Raw genomic sequence first — 18,603 nt, forward strand, 5'->3', positions numbered from 1 at the left:
GTTTTTAAAGGAAGGCTTAAGACCTACCTTTTTAATTTGGCTTTTAGTTGAATTTCAGGAATTTACTTGATACTTTAATTATTTATTTGCTCTTTTTACTAGTTTTATATGTGTTTGTATATACATTTATTTATTTTAATTTTTTTTGTCACACTTATCATTTTATATGTCTTCCACTTTCGGCTTCTCCCATCAGGGGTCGCCACAGCGAACAAGTCGCATGGTAAATTTGGCAATGTTTTACGCCGGATGCCCTTCCTGACGCAACCTTCTCAAGCCGGGCTTGGAACCGGCAGAGGTAGAGAGGGGAACAGGGAGCAGCCCGGAGTTGAACCCGGGTTTCACGGACGGAAGGCGCCGCAAACCAGCACGAGCTAAACTGGCTCCCCATCATTTTATATGTCTATTAAGGTTTATGTAATTATTTGTTTTTTGTTCATGTTTTAAATATATTTTAATTTTAATTTTATTCCTTTTACATTTTATTTGTAACTCCAGTGTTTTCCTCTGAGGGATCCTCCACATCAGTGACTGACCCTTTTCAGTGAGCGGGGTCGCTGCACTGGGACTGACCGGGTCTGACTCTTTTGATTGGATCAGGGGGGGGGGGGGGGGGGGGGGGGTCCTGTGGTAGTGTACTCCGTGAAATTGGGTGGGGGTCACTGATGTGGACATGTCCCCAAAATATCGTTTCCCCACTTCAGGATAAAGCCAGGTCTCTACATTCCATCATTTTATCACTCTTTTTATCATGGTGTGTGTGTCTGTGTGTGTGTGGGGGGGGGGTTGTCGGGACTGTTTGTCTTGTCATCTTGTTTTTCAATTTTATTGTATTTTATGCACAGCACTTTGAGTGACATGTGTTGTTGTAAAAGTGCTATATAAATAAAGATTGATTTGATTTGATTTGATGTGATTTGATTCAATAAAAATCAAAAGTGACGTTTTGAACTAACATTTGTATACACCGTGTGCGTATAGATACTGTGGACTCAGTGCTGTCTTGGGTCATGATGTGTTGTGAAAGTATACTTAAGTGTGTCACAACTCACTGCAGCTGGAACCACATCCCGGGGAATTTCTTACACAGATGTGGTCATCATGCAGTCTCCACTGAGTGTCCTCATGCAGCACGTCTGACCTAACACCAGAGAGCTCTGCTGAAACACAGCTTGAGCAACACTTCCTCCAGCCGCCCTTTGCTCCACCACCTGACATGCTAACACAATCGGGTTTTGTAGTTTGATTTCTGTCTCCATGTTGTGTTGCCACAACAAAAAAACTTCACCCAACAGATCTACCTAACAGGTACTTCACCTATGAAGGACTAATGAGTCTGTGGTTACCAAGCTTCAGTCTCCAGTCAGCACCACCTTAAACCTTTGGGGAGCTGCAGTCTGAGCTTTAGAAGTAAACATGGAGAAGCATCAGAGAAGAAACACCAACAAAAGGCAAAAGTCCATCTGCATGATGTCCCCTTTCCTGATGATCAGCTAAAGTTCTGCATCCATGAAACTGGGATGATGATGCCTCTGCTGAGGGAATAGAGGGTGACATATAAACAAGAAGACAATGACAGCAGTCTGGTAATCATGAAAGATGACATTTTGCTTTCTACTCCTAAGCTACCTACTTTGAACTCAGGAAGATGCTGACACTGTCACTACCTTGAATATGTGAACAATTCAGGAGACAGAGTTGGAGGCTTGGTCACCCAGGTGGAACTGAGGGGATCATGTGTGGGTCCTTGTGAACAGTGTGGTTTTAGAACCCTTTTGGGATGTTCTTGTAACATGACTGGAGTGGTATACTTGGTAACTTACTGGACTGTTAAAACCATCCAGCTCCACAGTTCTTCTACCTTTTGTCTGTCTCATCTCTGACATGTTTAGAAATCGGTTCTGTTTCAATTATTTAGCTTTGAGTTTGTTTCTTTGTAGCCACTATAGTCAGATTTTGATCAAACTTTAGCTTTTGTACAGACACAGTTGTAACCCCCCAGGAAGTGTAGCACAGGGTTTGTGTAAAAACTGAACTGAGACCCCTTTTATGTTATGGTCCAAATATGTTACCATAAGAAATGCAGAGGAAATGAGACCACTTCTACAGGAATAAAGAAAGGCTGCTGTCCTGAAGTTTTTATACTTCATCCTACTTGTTAATATTTAGGTTTGAAGTTCAGCTCAAACTGGGGCATTGTTTTTGATTCTATATGTCCACTGAGTCCTCATATTGACCTTCCTGTGTACCCCAACAACTGTTGTACTGTGCTTGTCTTTCTCCTTTAACCATTTTAGAAAATGGAAAGTTTTTTTTGTCTGACAAAAAAAGGAAAATAAAGTATTTGAGATTGTGGCGAAAAAATGTTGATGTTTAATGAAGTAACAGAAACTTTGTACATAAAGCAATGCACATGGCATAAAACATGACTTTTAAATTAAATTTTAAAAGAATATGTATACTAAAATAAGTCAAATAATTTTATATTTGCTGTGTGAAATGGATCATTACCACTCCTGTTTTAGATCTGACTCTTTGACAACAATTAAAAAAAGTTTGTGGAGCTGAGATGCTGTATGGTTACATTTAGATGGCATGAATGTCTTCCAGTAAGAAAGACACAAATGAATAAAACCAGTGTGCGTGGCGGGCAGCAGGAGGGAGGGAGGTTATGGAGTGCAGAGGAATGTTAGGCACAAAAACCCACAACTATGGAAAAAGGTTACTGTTCTAACATTTAACTTAATGCAACAAAGGGAAACTTCAAAAATGTCAGTCCTGTAGACCCGCTTCTGACTCTGTTTAACACTTGTGTTACATCTGTTGCCTTCATTTGTCAATTCTAAGGAACAATACAAAACAAAATTCTGGAATTATACAGTTCGGATTTTATTTCCAAACTTCTTATTTTTTTATTTAATTTATAAATGAATGATGTAGATTTTTTTAAATCTCGTTTTCTATCCTGCGTGGGAAATGGGAGGATTTGCGCAGGTACTTAGATTAGGACGACTACAGTACCAGAGGTCATGCGTAATTACGCATCAAAAACTAGACACTGCGGCCTTTTTAAGTAAACTGGAGTTTCTTTGCTTGATGGTGAAAAATTCAAGTAGAGGTAAGACCAATTTTAGGCGGACACCCTTAAAACAAATGTCTTATTTTCAAATTCTACCCGACAGATGGGGTATCTGCAATTCCCTCCCTTTGTTCAGCGATTTGGATTGCATTAAAGTGCTTCTTTCGCTCCGTGTTTTTGCTGCCCAACAGGATGCATCTCTCTTGCGCAGGGCCAGAGACTCACGCGGGTCTGGAACCGCAGCGCGCGGAGGGAGACACGCCTTCGTTTGTCGTGTCGGTGCGCAGCGGGCTGGCGCTGATTGACCAGCGTTTCTCTCTGATCTGTCATCCGCCTGGATTGGCGCCTCCCCTCTCCCCTATAAATCTATGAAATCAATTCATTCTGTTCACACCAAGCCTGCTGTAGGAGGAGGAAGAGCGCAGCTCCACGGAATGTGTTGACGCGCCAGAATCCCCACTTTTGCCTTTTCTCGTCGATTCGCGGCGTCTTTGTTGCTTCCATCGCCGCAGCGCAGACTCAACAGTCCCTGTTGGCCGTATTTACATTCGCTTTTGTCTTCTCTCGCGTCTCCGTGAGCTGTTGGTGATCTAAGATGAAGGCTGTTTCTCCAGTCCGCCCCCAGGACCCCTCCTCCAGCAGCAGCCAGCTCTCGCTGCACTATCTGTCAAAGCAGAGCCTGAACATCGCCCGGTGCAGGATGGAGGAGGAGGACCTGTTCTGCCTGCAGTACGACATGAATGACTGCTACAGCCGACTGAAGCGCTTGGTGCCCACCATCCCGCAGGATAAGAAAGTCAGCAAAGTGGAAATCCTCCAGCATGTCATAGACTACATCCTGGACCTGCAGCTGGCCCTGGAGACGCACCCTGCTCTTCATATACAACAGCGGCTCGGAACATGCCCTCCTGCAGCCTCCAATCCCAACAGGACCCCGCTGACGGTGCTCAATGTCGACCACCAGGTAAGCTATACCCCGCGGCGGAAACCTTTGTACCGGAGGAGCCCGCTTATCTCCATGACAGACGGCTGTCCGGGCGCCACGCTCGGACTGCGCGTCATGCTCGTTATGTGTCGTTGTGGGCCCTTTGGAACTGAAAGGAGAACATAATTGAAAAAGCAACACATATTATGCGTCGAAGCCGGTTCATGCGTAAAACGCGCGTTTGCCGTGGGTTTAGATTCCACACTTGATTGCGGGTTTATAATTTGCATGATAATGTGTCAGAGGCCCACCTCACCTCGGGATTGGTGAAGTACCTCAGCCCGCAGTGCACTCCACTGCGCACAATGAGGGCAATTTGTCATTCAATAGGCTAAACGAGAATTTATTGCGGGAACTGCATGCAGTACTGCTGGGTGTCATTTGCTTTTTGTGGTCTGCTCTTCCATGTTATCCTCACCCCGCAGAGTTGTACTATTTCACATTTTTCTGCTTCTTTTTAGAGGACATCAGTAGTCAAAAAACCAGAAGACTCAGTTTTATGCCGTTGAGATGTGGGAACTGCACTGGTAAGTAAAACAATTATTTAAATCTTTTTAAAATCATTCAAAATTTTCTAATCAAATGGAACAAAAATAAAAATCCACATAAAAGTTGGAGAATCCTGTCAGTTTATATGCTGCAGGCCGTCTGCCATGTAATCCCACAACCTCCAGAGTGCTTCAGTGAGGCCTGGAGATGTCAGGTGAAATAGTGATAGAGGAACCAAAAACTGAACCCCCCCACAAAGGCAGCTGCGCTTTGTGCAATAACTGTCACTTGTGCAGTAATGTGAGAGGAGGAGTGGGTTAAAACCTCAGCTTGCCTTCTCCCCACTCCTCCTTTCCTCTTTCCTTTCCGCCATTTCATTCATGCCACATGGCTGCGTTTGGAGCCAGCTTTACCGTGTGACAGAGTCCCGGCACACCTGGACGTGAAAACATGTGCGAGTGGCGGCGAGACTCTCCCAGCCTCGGTGAGAGCTTGGGTTGCCCCTCGCCAGCCTTTTCCAACAGCCCGAGCAGCTCTGTGGTTGTTGTTTGACCTGGTTTGTTTTGGGTTGTTGATCAAGCATGGCCTCTGTTTTGTCGGTGGCGCCAGTCAGTCTGGAGCTCAGCAGCTCACCCCCCCGCCTCTATTCATCCCCTCCGCAGGTGTGCAGGCTGCACAGAGCCGCTCCAAAGCCAGCAATGCTTCGCCAGGGACTCACACCCAACTGGAGGCACAATCACAAGGGGATTGCGAAACCACTGGGAGGAATTAAACCCAAATAAAACCACCATTCACATCAGAAATGTTTCCCCTTTTTGGTACAGTCAAGAAGGACTCCGTGCTTAAACACCTCCCTCTCACTTTGCTTTTGCCACATTTCTCTCCTAAAACCTAAAAATATCTCCATGCTGAGATTTTTTTTTTTTTTTGGAAACCCATCTGCCAAAAGCTTTATGGAAACTGTTTGTGAAATGTGCTTAAGAAAAAATTAAATAGACTCCAGTTTAAAGCTTTACTTAACGTTCTGTGTGATTTGATCATCTATTGTTTCAAATAGATGAGTTGTGTTAAACAGGGAAGTCTTCCCTGGAATCTTCAATTGTTTGATATTGTAAAGAAGAACAATTCCGATTGAAAAGAATTAGGATTGTAAATAGAGAGTCACAAATGTTCTATAAAAGTACATTAAAGAAAACCCTATATGCTTAAATAAACTATTGTAATTATAAGATATTTTTTATTAAAACCTTCTCTTTGTTTTTGTAAATATTGTGTTTTAACAATAATGTCCTCACATGTGGATAGCTCTTTTCAGTGTTTTGATCTAGGTAAAAATGTAGCATGTCAGGTGGATTGCATTGAATGTGCACTGAAGCAGCTCTCTGCGTGTAAAAATCTGCTGGAACCCACATCGGAACTTTCTTCGCCTCCTCCGTTTTCTCTTGGATTGTTTCATATCTGTGAACTGTGAGGAGTTTGACTTTGACCTGCCCGCAGGGAGGGGCGGGTCGCTGTGATATTTGATATTCTAGGAAGAATGGATATAAATAAAAGTGACTTGATCTGATTTTTTGTTGCACTCATGTTAAAAGGTAATGTAGAAGAATTTTTGACAGCGTTAACTAATTTCAAATAATCACTGAAACACATTGTATCTTGTGTATTTGCAGACCGAGCTTCTCCCTGAGAAGTTAATGGTTGACCCAGGAAATCATTAAGCTTTGGTTATGAACTGCTGAAAGAGGTGAACGTTACCTGACCCTTGTGGACAGGAAATCTCTTTAGGTTGATGATTTCTTTGTGGGAACATCAGCAGCCATTCTTATTCTAAAAAATAAAATCACTTTTTTTATGACATGGAACACAGAATTTACCTCACCACCCTCCTGCCAGTGTGCGAGGGCACTTGTACATTTCTGTCAGCTGCACTATTGAACTTGATCTTCACTGGCTTGTGAGGAATTGTCAAAACTATTAAAGTTTCCAGGAAGAATTGTGTCGTCTCACGTTTTGTTGGAGTGGAACACCTGGTTTATTAGGGGATGACGATGATAAGGCAGGTGCGGTTTCACACCGTTGAGTCCATTCACTGAAAATTATGTGAACGTGAAGGAGGACAAAGTTTTCACAGTTACATACAGCAGGGGTTCTGCACCATCGAGCCATCAAACCTGCTTTGCAGGATCCACAGATCAAGCCTTTTTGTTTTTGAGCTTTTCTTAAATCCATCACACACAAAATACACAGAGACACACAAATCACACAGGCTTGGCATAAGTAGGATGAGAAAAAACTGTTCATTTGTGATGCAAGTATCAGTGCAGTCATTGTCTGTGAACTGAAAGTTTTGCGTTTGTGTGGATAAGATCTGAAAACCATATCAACATTATTATGAAAGCCTCAGCTTATGCATGAAGAGGAAGAACGCAGAAACACTAAAAAAGGTTCAACGGTTTGATCTTTCCTAACTTTCCTACAAAATAATCTTGCAAGCAAAAAATGCATTTATTAAGCAAACGCTTTTCTGTCTCGAATGACTTTACCATGGTTGCTTCTGAAATCAAAAAGCTGCAGCCCCTTCCTGACCTTCGTTTAGTTGTTTCCAAATCAACCTGCTGAATGCAGGTCAAAGCAGCAGTTTAACACTGACGGGCTGATGACTGAAACGGCCTGTGGGGGCTGCATGCACCTTTGAAAGGCATGCCCTCCCCTATCTGCTGCAGCCATCAGAGTGTGTGTTTATGGTCCACAGTGAGAGACGCTGGCTGGCCTTGATGCCCTTGACAGGAACCGTCCTCATGATGTGAAAAGTGAGTGTGTGTGTGAGCCGCCAAAATAAAAGTGTGTTAAAGCGCAGGTGGTCAGGTAGACAGTCAGACTTTCCTGATGCGCTTAAAGTCCCGCTCCGATCATCTTTTGATGGACATTGAAAGTGTTCCCAGTGGTCTTTTAATGATGATTTATTGTTTCTTTTAGCCAAAATAAAAATAAAAAAAACCTGTGTAGTTCCTGCAGAGCGGCAGTAACTCATTAAAAATTCACCTTTGAGTTGTGGGCGGGACTGTTGCCACAAAGCAAGCCCACTCCGCTTTCCCCTCTACATTACTCTCTGTTTACACTCTCACCTGCCAGCTTTAAGCCCCCCACAACCCCAGCCTAACATGGTGCAACAAAAATGGCGAGCAATATGAGAGCTATCCAGCCGGACAGTTTAGATCCAGGTTCCAGCTCAGACGAGGAAAACAAAAACCTACATGAATCGGTTCTTCTAAAAGTGTCAATGCATCCGAATGAAGCGGAGCGGGGGTCTTGTGGCCTGCCCAGTGTATTTTCTACGTCACAAATTGACTCTTTTTCCAACAGCATTTTTTTCATCTGCCTTAATTCACAAGGATTTGAATAAAGAAATTCTCAGAAATGTGGTTTTAATCCTAATTTTCTTTATCCGTGTCCTCTATCATGAGAAAAATCCCAAAAGAATATGTAAAAAATAATAAAAACATCATTTTCATCGAAGTGGGCCTTTAAAGACAGTGGAGCCCGACTGCTCAAACCACACTGTTTGTAAGAACATCATCCCTGGATCTCCTGCTCATTTCTATAGATACAAAGGGAGGCAGTGCATTTAACAGGCAGTCCTATACGCTGCATGGTTGTTTGTGGTACAAAGTTCAAGCTCGGTTTGTAACCCTTGTGCTATCCTAGGCACTTGAACATTGGGAGTTGGGTCATCTAGACCCACTAGACAGTGTGCTAAACCTTTTTTCTTCAATGATTTGTGAAACTCACTGGTGTCCATGGATTACAAGAAATCTTTCCACCTTTGTCATGGTAGAAACAACACGCCAATGCAAGGGTGGGGTCATCTAAGATAGCACAAGGGTTATGTGGTAAATGTCATCACTATTTTACTGAAAGACAATTTTAAAATGGGAGAAATTTCGAAGGAAACAGAGCAATAAACCAATTCTATAACGTGAGCGCTCTCGTTGGAAACACGATCTCCTTTTGTGATAGAGCAGATACATGACTGCAGACCTGTGCTGCAACCACAATAACAAGTCTTTTTTCGTTTCTGCAAACTGTTGCTGTTCACGGACATCTGATTCGTTTGCACTCCTGATATACTTTGCTGCATTCATACGTCAACACACAGTTTCTACTTTCTTGTTCTTAGCTTGCACATCCTGTGTGTCTCTGCCATAATCAGTGCAGCGTTTTGCAAATAATCCCTGTTGAGTGTGTGACAGAAGTGGAGCAGCAGGACAGAGATTCATGTGGATTCTGCTGTTATTTTCCAACAGACTGAGTCGAAAAGTTCGGAGTTCATTTAGCTGCAGTCTTCCTCTCCAAGTGTGCACTCAGGTCCAGATCGTGGGAAAGCATCACATCCAGTTTGATAAGGAGGCCAAACTGCATTGCTCTGCCTGTTTTCCACTCTCAATCGATACAGTAGGCATGTCGGCCCCATGAGCGGTCCTGCGTAAATGCCTCTTTCAGCACGTTATCGCTGGCATCAGATCCAGGGAGACGACTGAGATGAAACTGAAGCCAAATGTTTGCACAGATGTGCATTTTCTGAAGGTGCATCAGTCAGTTTTCTCCAGGACCATGTGATGTGTCACAGAATTCTGTTTCAGTATCCCTTTTCCACCAGAGCTCAACTCTAATGACTGCAACCAAAAAACAAGGGACATGTTGTTTTCCTCGTGGAAGGAGGAGGATCCACAATTTAGAGCGACTCAGTGTGACACAAACGCGTGAAGTGAGGACGCTCGCCACCATCTCTGCCTTGAATTAACCTTCTGCATATGTTAAGCTGCAATAACAGGTTTAGCTATGGTGTCTCGCCTCGTTCTCCTTCTGATTTAACTCCACATTACAGAGTTCCGCGGGGGCCCATATCCCTGCGTGTTAATCACTGCTCTTCCTGCCGCACACAGAAATATATGGCGACTGCTTGCAGAGGAACAGTGGAGGACAAAAACGTGCTCGCTCTTGGACACTACTTGATTACAGACTAATTGGTCTAGAGTGATTAAATATCTCATGCTTCTTGCTAATTGCAGCTATTTAAAGCAGCTATTAGCTTAAAATGCCTGCCGCCAACAGCCGTTTACTCATAAACAAAATGGGAGATGCAGCAGTTCATCTGTACCTCTCAGACAGCTCTGTACTGTGAAACTGCTCAGAGCGTCCCACATATTTAACCTGCCATGTTTTACGCAGGAGGCCAATACTGGATCTGAATCCTTATGTTTCCTTCGTGGGGAATTCAGATAAACTGCAGATGAACCTTTTTCTTTTTTCTTTTTGTATATTCTGTATTCAAACCAACTTTTATTGAGAGCTGATTTATGACACCGTTCGGAATAATTGTGTGCAACTTTTTGTCGGTACATTTTTTTGGGCTCAAAAAGAAAAAAGCAACAAAAAACAATTAATTCTTCTTTATTTTAATTTAGCCCCCTCCTTTGGCTCATTTTAAATCACTTGGGGGGGAAAAAGACAAACAGACTGTCAGATTCAAGCCTGAAGCAGCAATCAGAGCAGCTCAGGACAGTGAATGTGTGTACGCCCTCCAGCTAGGCTTCAGCCACAGCCTCTTTCATGACAACGAACCACAACAGCGGGAGTGAAAAAGAGGAAAAGGACAAAAGCTGCCACGAAAGGAAGAGTGGGGTTAAAGCGAGGGGGGGTGGGGGGTGAGGAGGGAGGACTTGGCATCACCCATGCCAGCCAGGCTCCCAAGAGACGAACGATGAATTACTGAAATGAGATCTCAGACAAACACCAAGCTGTTCGGCAGGACGCCACCCCCTCCACCGCGGGACACGGTGATTAGCGAGGGGGAACCAGGGGTCTGCCAAGCCCTTAAAGGATCTGTGTGTGTGCGCAGGGGCGTGTGCATGTGAGGGTGGCACCGGGACAACAACCATGTCACAGAACATGACCCTGAGGTGCAGCCATCAGAAGGGCAATATGGCGTTAAATACCGCTGCTGCATCAGAGCGGAAGGGCTCCAACTGCCTCCAATCAAACAGGTTTCTGTTCATCTAATCAGCTTAATTAACAGGGCTTCATTTACACGTCTTTGCCTCAAAAAGGAAACAAAGTGGCACGTTTGTGAGAGGAAACTGTCTTTTCAAGTCACGCGTGGACACATTTTGGCACGCTTTCCATCCAAATTCCCTGTTGCCTGTTTAAACCCACCTAACTGCTGCTGCCTATTGTTGATCCAGGCCTGCTGTGTATGCAAACATTCAACAAAATTACGCCTGAAATGTTAATTAAACAAAGCAAAAATATTCAATGGCTTTGCAGCATCAGAACAGCAAACATTTACGTTTCCAATCTGCAACATCCTGCATGAAGAGCAAAAATCATAGTTTTCCAGCCTCCCTCTGACACAAACATCTCAAAATTAGGGACTTCAGTGGCCTTTCAATCGTTCCTTTCCGCTTCCAAAGCAAAAGTCGCTGTCCACCTTCTTCAGACGCATCTTCAGTGCCGGCAGGGATGGACCAGCTGATTGGAAAACAAAAACCGCTGGTGGTTTCTGTCCTCCAGCATCTTTAAAAAGCTTCACTCAAAACCAGAGATGTTTTTCGGACTTTGATGAAGGAGACAAACAGAACATTAAGAGACTGAATTTCTGATGTTTAGAATTCTAATCTGACCAATCAGATTTCCACAGATGAATCTTTTCTCTAAATGGAAACACTAAGTGAAAATGGGATTTTTATTTCAGCTGCCGCCTGAGGAAAAACTGCCTCCCTGAACAGAAATCACATTGGTGCCTGAGATGAAAAATGAAGACAGTGAATAATTACTTTATTAATATTATATTTGGAAATAGAAAACTTTTATTTCACTGTGATGTTTCAGTTTCATATAGATTTAATAACCAGCTGTAATCATTTTGATTTGGATCATTTAAAATGTTAGGGAGTAAACCTTGAGCTCTTTGTGATTTTTGTCCGTCATCTCGTGCGATGAGAGCAGAGATTAAAATGAGATCATTTTATGCACTGACTGTAGTCTGCTAATATTTCTACATTGTGAAAAAAAACACTGAGCGCAAAACAAGATTTTTTTTGTCTGTAATTTTAAACTGTTGTGTACTGGATTGAGTCTATTCTGACACTTCAACTCATATCTTTGCTTCTGCCTTTCTCCATGCTAAACCCAGGAAGGAAATTTAAAATGCTTTTCATTGAAACATTATGAGATATTTTCACCCTATAATTCTAACTATATTCATTCCCATTCAATTATTTTAACGATTCTGCCACAAAAGTTTCTATAATAATTTTGCATAAGATCCGGTGTGTAAGCGCGTAGCCTCCATCTGATGAGCTGTGTGACTAAAGCGTGTTCATGTTTGACTGCAGGTCAACACTTTGGACCGCGGCCTGCTTCCTAACTGCTCATCAGATCAGGGGAACAGAGAGAAACTGCAGAGGAAGCCATCTCTGTGCAACATAGTGACTGTCAAAGCAACCAGCAAAGGAAGCAGCGACAAGCCAGTTATAGTAGACATACAAGCAAGTCTATTTTGTGTCGATGCAGCAAAAGACTCCTTTTAAACACACTAAAGCTGATAGAACAAGTTTAATTATATTATCTGTGAATCACCTCAGAAGCTGATTATTTTTCTTATTTCATTCATTTTACAATTTACAAATGGATTCTGTTTATGTTAAAGGTAAACTTGAAAATGGAGAACCTAAAAATTTTGGTGTAATGACAAATTAATGTGTAACATTTGGACGGAGGATGTGGGGGAAAATGTATTCACCTTACAGCAGCATGCAGTGTTAGTTGTTTCATTTAGGAGTACCACAGGGGTCACTGTTGGACATCTTTTGATCATGTCAGAGAAGAAGGGGAGGGCTTTAGGGCAAGAGGGTGACATGGGGGGAGGGGGTGCCGAGAGCAAGAAACAGAAACAGTGAAATGATTCATCAAAACAATTATGAAGAACCAATGTGTGATTTGACATCCACTGGTACGGTGTGTGGCATCCTGAAATATGCTGTTGAATTACTAAACGACGGCGACCCCCCCGCTATGCAGACCCAGCAGCCACTTCCCCCACATCCACATCCACCCCAAGAATAATTAAACCAGACTCAGGTACCGCTGGGGAACCGGTCATCCAGTGGGGAAAAAACTTAAATCTGGCTTTGTTATTGATAATATACTCATGTGATGAATTTGATTATTTATGCAATTTGATGAAACCAGAAAAAAAAAATACTATAAAACTCACACAAAATAAATTGTATCTGACTGGAAAATGCAGTAACACATGTCTAGAATACTAAAAAGAATACATTTGATATTAGGTAGCAAAAAGCAAATTAATAATCGCAACACATCATTTATCATCATGTGGTCAAACACTTTTCTGCGTGGTCTACAGATGTTTGATGAAAAATTACAGTTGCTTTCATCCATAAATTATTTTTTACAGAAAAATAACAACATTTTCTGTGATGTCCCGATCAGATTTACGGTTCTAACAGTTAGGATCAAACTTCACGTAATGTTGTAAAAAATATTAACTGTAAACTCATAGTCACAATCTTTAGTTTCTTTAGCTTTAAAACTCAAATTTTGCACACCTCGTTTTGTTTTTAAATGTGGAGGTAAGTCCAATAATTCATGTATAACCTCGATGATTGTCGAAACAGATTTCAATAAAAACTAAAAAAAATATGTTATCAATTGTAAACATGTTAAAGAACTCTACTGTGGATCTCTTTGCCTTTTTGCAGATGTGTTTGTGTGTGTCCTGGTTATGTGTTTGCAATATTCAATTCAAACATGCCAGACACTAAACTATACCTTTGCTATGTCTCCGGTTAACTCTCTATGTTAATATTTAAGTTAGAACAGAAAAACGGATTATTTGCTTTGAAGAAGGGAGGAATCACTGATTGGAATTTGTTTCCTCTAACTCATTTTCTGTTTTTTAGTTGATCAGCAACACATTTTAATTTAAATCTGAAAAAAAAAAAAAAATTAGAAAACTCAAATTAGAAAAACATCAAAGTATAAACTGGTTACTTGAGGGTAAGGGTGAGAATTTGAAAATGTTTCTCCAAAGACCCACTCTAATACAAATTGTGTTTTTGGTGTTTTTAACATGTTTGTGTAGCATTTTTCTGTTGATGGAGGACATATGTAAATAACACAAGCTTAAAACTGTATTTTCTGAGTATTTCTGTATTCAAATCACTGAATCAGGAGCAAAACAAAATTCCATTTGATAAAAAAGTTTGTGACGTTCAAAAATACTCTATCCTGAGCCCTTTGGATACGGATGGGAAGTTGGGAAACTTTCAAATGAATTACTGTTGCTCTGCAGAAACTGTGCCCTAGAAAGCTACACAGGTTTTTTGATTCGGGCTAAAAAAATAATCATAATTAAAAGACCACTGGGAACACTTTGTAGATCAAAAGATGGTCAGGGTGGGACTTTAAATAAAACCAAATACAAATCCTGTCAGGAACTGCTGGTGGAGGACCCAAAATGCAGGAGACCAGGCTTGGTGACAGAAAACCAAAACATGACATGACAAAACTACCAAAAAGGTGATATAGCGGAGCAGATGACCAGATGAGGATGACCAGAAACCAAGACAGCTAAATAGGCTGAGGGTAATTAACTGAACTGAAGACAGCTGTGGATCATGAATCTGAAATTGGAGCGACTGACAAAAAGAAAACCAAAAACAAGAACAAAACAAAACCACTGAATCCTTACAAATCCAGACTGCAGAAACTGAGTTATAACTAAACACTGAGGGTTTTTTTTTTACATCATTTGTGTAAAATCATTTTAATTTCCAACTAATATTCTCTTTGTGTCATTTTTTTCCCTCACTCTGGATTTATTTGAAAAACTGACACAAGCTGCAAAATTCAGTGTGAAATTGAATCAAAATTTAGCCGCATGGCCCCTGAACCCCCCCCCCCCCCCCCCCCCCCCCTCTACGTTCCCATATAGATATCAAGCCATCGATTAGAGAAATGCTGTCATCTGGTTGGCAGCAGTTGCTGCTGGCATTGGCACTGATTCAACAACTAATTCACATGCTAATGTCTCCCAGATCAGGCCTTGCCCCTTAACTAGTTCTCCTTATTGACTCGATTACCTGATTGGACAGATGGCCACCTTTCAATATCGCAGACGTCTGTTTGTGTTTAAGCTTGTGGTTTAGGTGGTGAAGGGTTGTCAAACCGATGCAGGGGTGTGGATAAATAAATGTGAATAAACAACAACAATCATCTTGATAAACAACATTATGTGGCGTCTGAACCTTGACGACAATCCATTATGGCCATTACTGTCACATCATGTGCTACAGTTAGTTTTTAATAGCTCTTATTCTCTTTCAAGAACTAGTGAAGTAGCGTTGCTGTTTATGTGTGTGTGTGTGTGTGTGCGTGTGTGTGCATGTGTGTGTGTGTCCATGCATGTGTGTTGGGGAGAGCTCAAACACTTTATCAGTCAACGCCTAATTGATTTGTCCTCGTGTTTGCCAAGACTGCAGTCAATAGGGTGGAGTGTGCTGAAACCTATCAAAGCGGAGCGAGGAGTGGCGGCACGAGCAACAAGGACGAAACAGCATGTGGAGAGGAAAAGAAAAACAGGAAAAGAATCACAGAAAAAATAATAATTTCCCTACCTCCCAGATCTCCTCCCCCACACACACGACTCTCCACCACCTCTTGCTCCGCTCTTCCTCTCGCTGCTCCTGCTCTCCATTTTCATGCCTGGCAGCAGTCCTCCTCAGGAGACGCTTTGCAGTTGTGTGAGGAGAATGTTAGTCTTGTGTAGTTGGCATGTTGCGTTCTCAGACCGTTGTGTGTGCTTTTGCATTTCTGCCTCCATTAGAAATGTCCCTCTAGATGGGCTCATTAGCAAAATACAAGCGCATACGGCTCACCAGAACAAGGCCTTGTGGGTAGTGCCGCTGACTGAGCTTTGTTTGAGTTCGTAGGCGACTCATGAACAGATTTAGGCATGAGCACAGGGCAGCACAGGGCAGCACAGGGCAGCACAGGGCAGCACAGGGCAGCACAGGGCAGCACAGGGCAGCACAGGGCAGCACAGGCATCGTTGTGTTTCTGTGAGGACATTTGCCAAATACTGCACCTCAGTAGCACTTTTCCTGAATCTGACCGTCACAATAAACATATAAGTTCATTTCAAGGCTTGGTAGCACAGTGAAGCCAGGATGTGTGTGAGGATCAGTGACAGGGCAGTTGCCCCCGACACCAATGAAGCAAAGTGCCCAGCACCAGAATCCAGACTGAACAGCAGAGCAGAACACTTGTCAAACCTGTGCTGTTCTTTCTGCATGGGCAGAACCTCTTTGTTGCAGCACAAAGAAAAGGAGAAAATTTTCCTCATGTCAGCCCCCCCCCAACACCACCACCACCCCCCCTTAAAAAAAAGAAAAACAAGCAGGCAGCACTGGGCAGGCTTCTACCCTTTGAATTGATTGAGTATTCATTATTAAACACACAGATGGCCCTCTGATGGGCCGGGAAAGGCTGTAATTGTGTGAAATTTCTCACAGCTTTACCCAAAATGACTTGGTAGAGAGGTGCAGCATTAAAGGATTTTATGTGCTTTTAAAATATTCCAGTTTCAATCCTGGCCAGCTGTAATTGTTAGGACGGAAATATAGTTTTTTTAAAATTTGTAATTGTTAAAAAAAAAAGCATTTAAGAAATGCCATTAACAAAAAGACTGAAACAAATGTGTTGCACTTCGATAAGTATATTTGTGACTGAAGCTGTAAATGAGCTCTGCAAAAAAAAAGCAAGAGTCCAAGAATGAAACATTCAGATCAAGAATTCAACAAAAGAAGACGTCTGAGAATAAATCCATTTGCAAAACAAACGAGGGTGAGGGAAACAGATGTTCTGTCTGAATGAAACAAATCTGGTGACCATGGCGACCATGTCTTTGCAGCACAAGGCTGCAGAAATACAACAAAAGATTTTAGGACAGGTAGCTCATTTAATCTTTTTCTCAGCTTTAGAGCAAAATGTTTGTATTGAGCAATTGTCTCTGCACAAGATAATGTGTATTGTGTTGCAGTTGTGTAAGGGATGGAGCCAGAATGCAGGAGATCGGGCTTTTGCCAGGAGCTTTAGCTTAAATAAGGAACGGATGACCTGACCAGAGAGACCTGAAAACCAGAGAGCAATTGAGACGGTGGACTTGCAGAAAATGTGAACCAGGTGGAATGTAAAACTTAGCATAAAATGCAAAAGGGGTTTCTACAAATATACACTAAGTTTATAAATAAAATCCAATTGAATTGAAGATCCATGAACCCCTTTAGTAACAGTAAAATCTGTCCAACACAGGAGGCCTTCAGCTCTGATCTGCTTGCTCAGCTGTAGGACACGACACGTAAAAATTAATAAAGAGATAAAGATAATATATGATAAAGATACCTTCATAGTAGTAGGTTTAAAGGTTGACATCTGGACTTGGTTTTTAAAATTGAAGACGTTTCACCTCTTATCCAAAAAGGCTTTGTCAATTCTGATTTTATGAAGATACCTTCTTGAGTCAGATCTGGGAAATTTGCTGGTTGCAGCAGCAGCTGCTAACATGCTGCAGTTTGCACAGAAAAACAAACAATGTGAAGTAAGAAAAAATGAACAGCAGAGATGCAGCTTCTCTGTGGCACAAGGAGGATGAGTTTGAGCTGAATTCAAATTCATTCCATACCTCTGCAGCTTCTCCCTACCCCTACATTTATCCTTATTATATAGTTAAATAGTTACTACCACTCGATGACGTCATGAATAGCCGCCGGTCGTCTACGTCAGCGCATGGCTGCCAGCGTTCCAGAAATACCTAACAGCATCGGTATTTTAACCTTTAAAAGTTTCCCAAAAAAAACACTCCATTCTCACATTTAAATGTAAACTTTTGCTTTTCAGAACACACCCACGAGAAGAAATGCATTTCTCCTGCTCGTCATTGCCCTACCGGGCAGAGGGATATCCAGCCCTTAGTCCCTACAGCTTCTCCTTAAAAGAGAAGTTAGAACAGCACTAAAGCTCCAAATGTCTTTTAATTTGGAGGGTCTTTTAATTATGATTATGCTGTTTTTAGCCCAAAACCTGTGTCATTTTTCAGGACATATCTTCTGCAGGGCGGCAGGAGTTCATTAGAAATTCACGTCTGAGTTGTGGGCGGAACCATTAGCGTGTAAGTGAGCCTGCGCATTGCAACAAAAATGGGGAGCAGTATTGGAACTATCCAGCCATACAGTTCAGATCTAGATTCCATCGTAGACGAGAAAAGACAAAGACGTTCATGGATCTATTTTTCTGCAAGTGGATGATCAGAAAGGAGCAGAGCATGGAGCCTGTGGCCCGCCGACTGTAGCTTCTGTCACACCAACATGCTTTTTCCAATGGCATTTTTTCATCTGATCCTAATTCTCAAATGCACTTTTAAGCTAAATTTCTTGAATCTAGTCATCTACAAATTGATGGATTAGAATGGAGGAAGCTTGTGGCCATCTTTTTTAAATGGCATTTTTTGTCTGCTCCTAATTAATCACAATTTGAATAAAGAAATACTCAGAAGTGCAATTTTATGCAAAGTGGGTCTTTAATGTTTACATGGAAACATGAGGGCATGTGTTTGGTGTGGGGTCTCTTTGTTGCAGAATGATGTTGAAAAAAGCAGATGTTGTTGTCTCACATTTGAAAATGTTATGGTTATTCCAAAAAGTGACACAAATCCACTGAAAAATGCAGACATGAAGACTGCAGAACACCTCCTTAAATGTCTGAAAAACTGCAGCTTCTTTATCTTCATTTTTCTTGTTTCAAATCCAACCCTTAGTTGGGTAAAATTTTGTATTAGGGTGAAAAATATAAACTTTTTTGGGTTTTTTTAATCATGAAGTTCATATATTTGTGAACATGTCTTAACAGATGTTAGACCCTCACAGTATAAGCCCAGAATGAGATGATTCACAAATATTTACTTTCATCT

General features: G+C 41.9%; 1 protein-coding gene and 1 long non-coding RNA gene across 3 annotated transcripts in view; one reads left to right on the plus strand and one right to left on the minus strand.

Moving 5' to 3' along the window:
* LOC144984643 (uncharacterized) overlaps positions 1-15,598 on the minus strand; it is an 83,226-nt gene extending 67,628 nt beyond the window's left edge. The window contains exon 1 of the long non-coding RNA XR_013648468.1: positions 15,254-15,598. This is a non-coding gene — a long non-coding RNA (uncharacterized LOC144984643). The remainder of the gene's footprint in view (positions 1-15,253) is intronic.
* Positions 1,367-13,771, plus strand: id4 (inhibitor of DNA binding 4). 2 transcript variants are annotated; one of them, XM_004077612.5, is made up of 3 exons: positions 1,367-4,043; positions 4,526-4,591; positions 11,948-13,771. In XM_004077612.5, the coding sequence occupies exons 1-2, from the start codon at positions 3,675-3,677 to the stop codon at positions 4,571-4,573; spliced, it is 417 nt and encodes a 138-aa protein (XP_004077660.1). In that variant the 5' UTR covers positions 1,367-3,674; the 3' UTR covers positions 4,574-4,591; positions 11,948-13,771. The 2 variants fall into 2 exon arrangements, with proteins under 2 accessions (XP_004077660.1, XP_004077658.1); XM_004077610.5 differs by lacking the exon at positions 11,948-13,771 and adding an exon at positions 5,216-6,546.
* Positions 15,599-18,603: the final 3,005 nt, after the last annotated feature.

This window comes from Oryzias latipes, chromosome 16, assembly GCF_053564925.1.
Source record: "Oryzias latipes strain Hd-rR chromosome 16, Olatipes_Hd-rR_3.1".
Lineage (NCBI taxonomy): Eukaryota > Metazoa > Chordata > Actinopteri > Beloniformes > Adrianichthyidae > Oryzias > Oryzias latipes.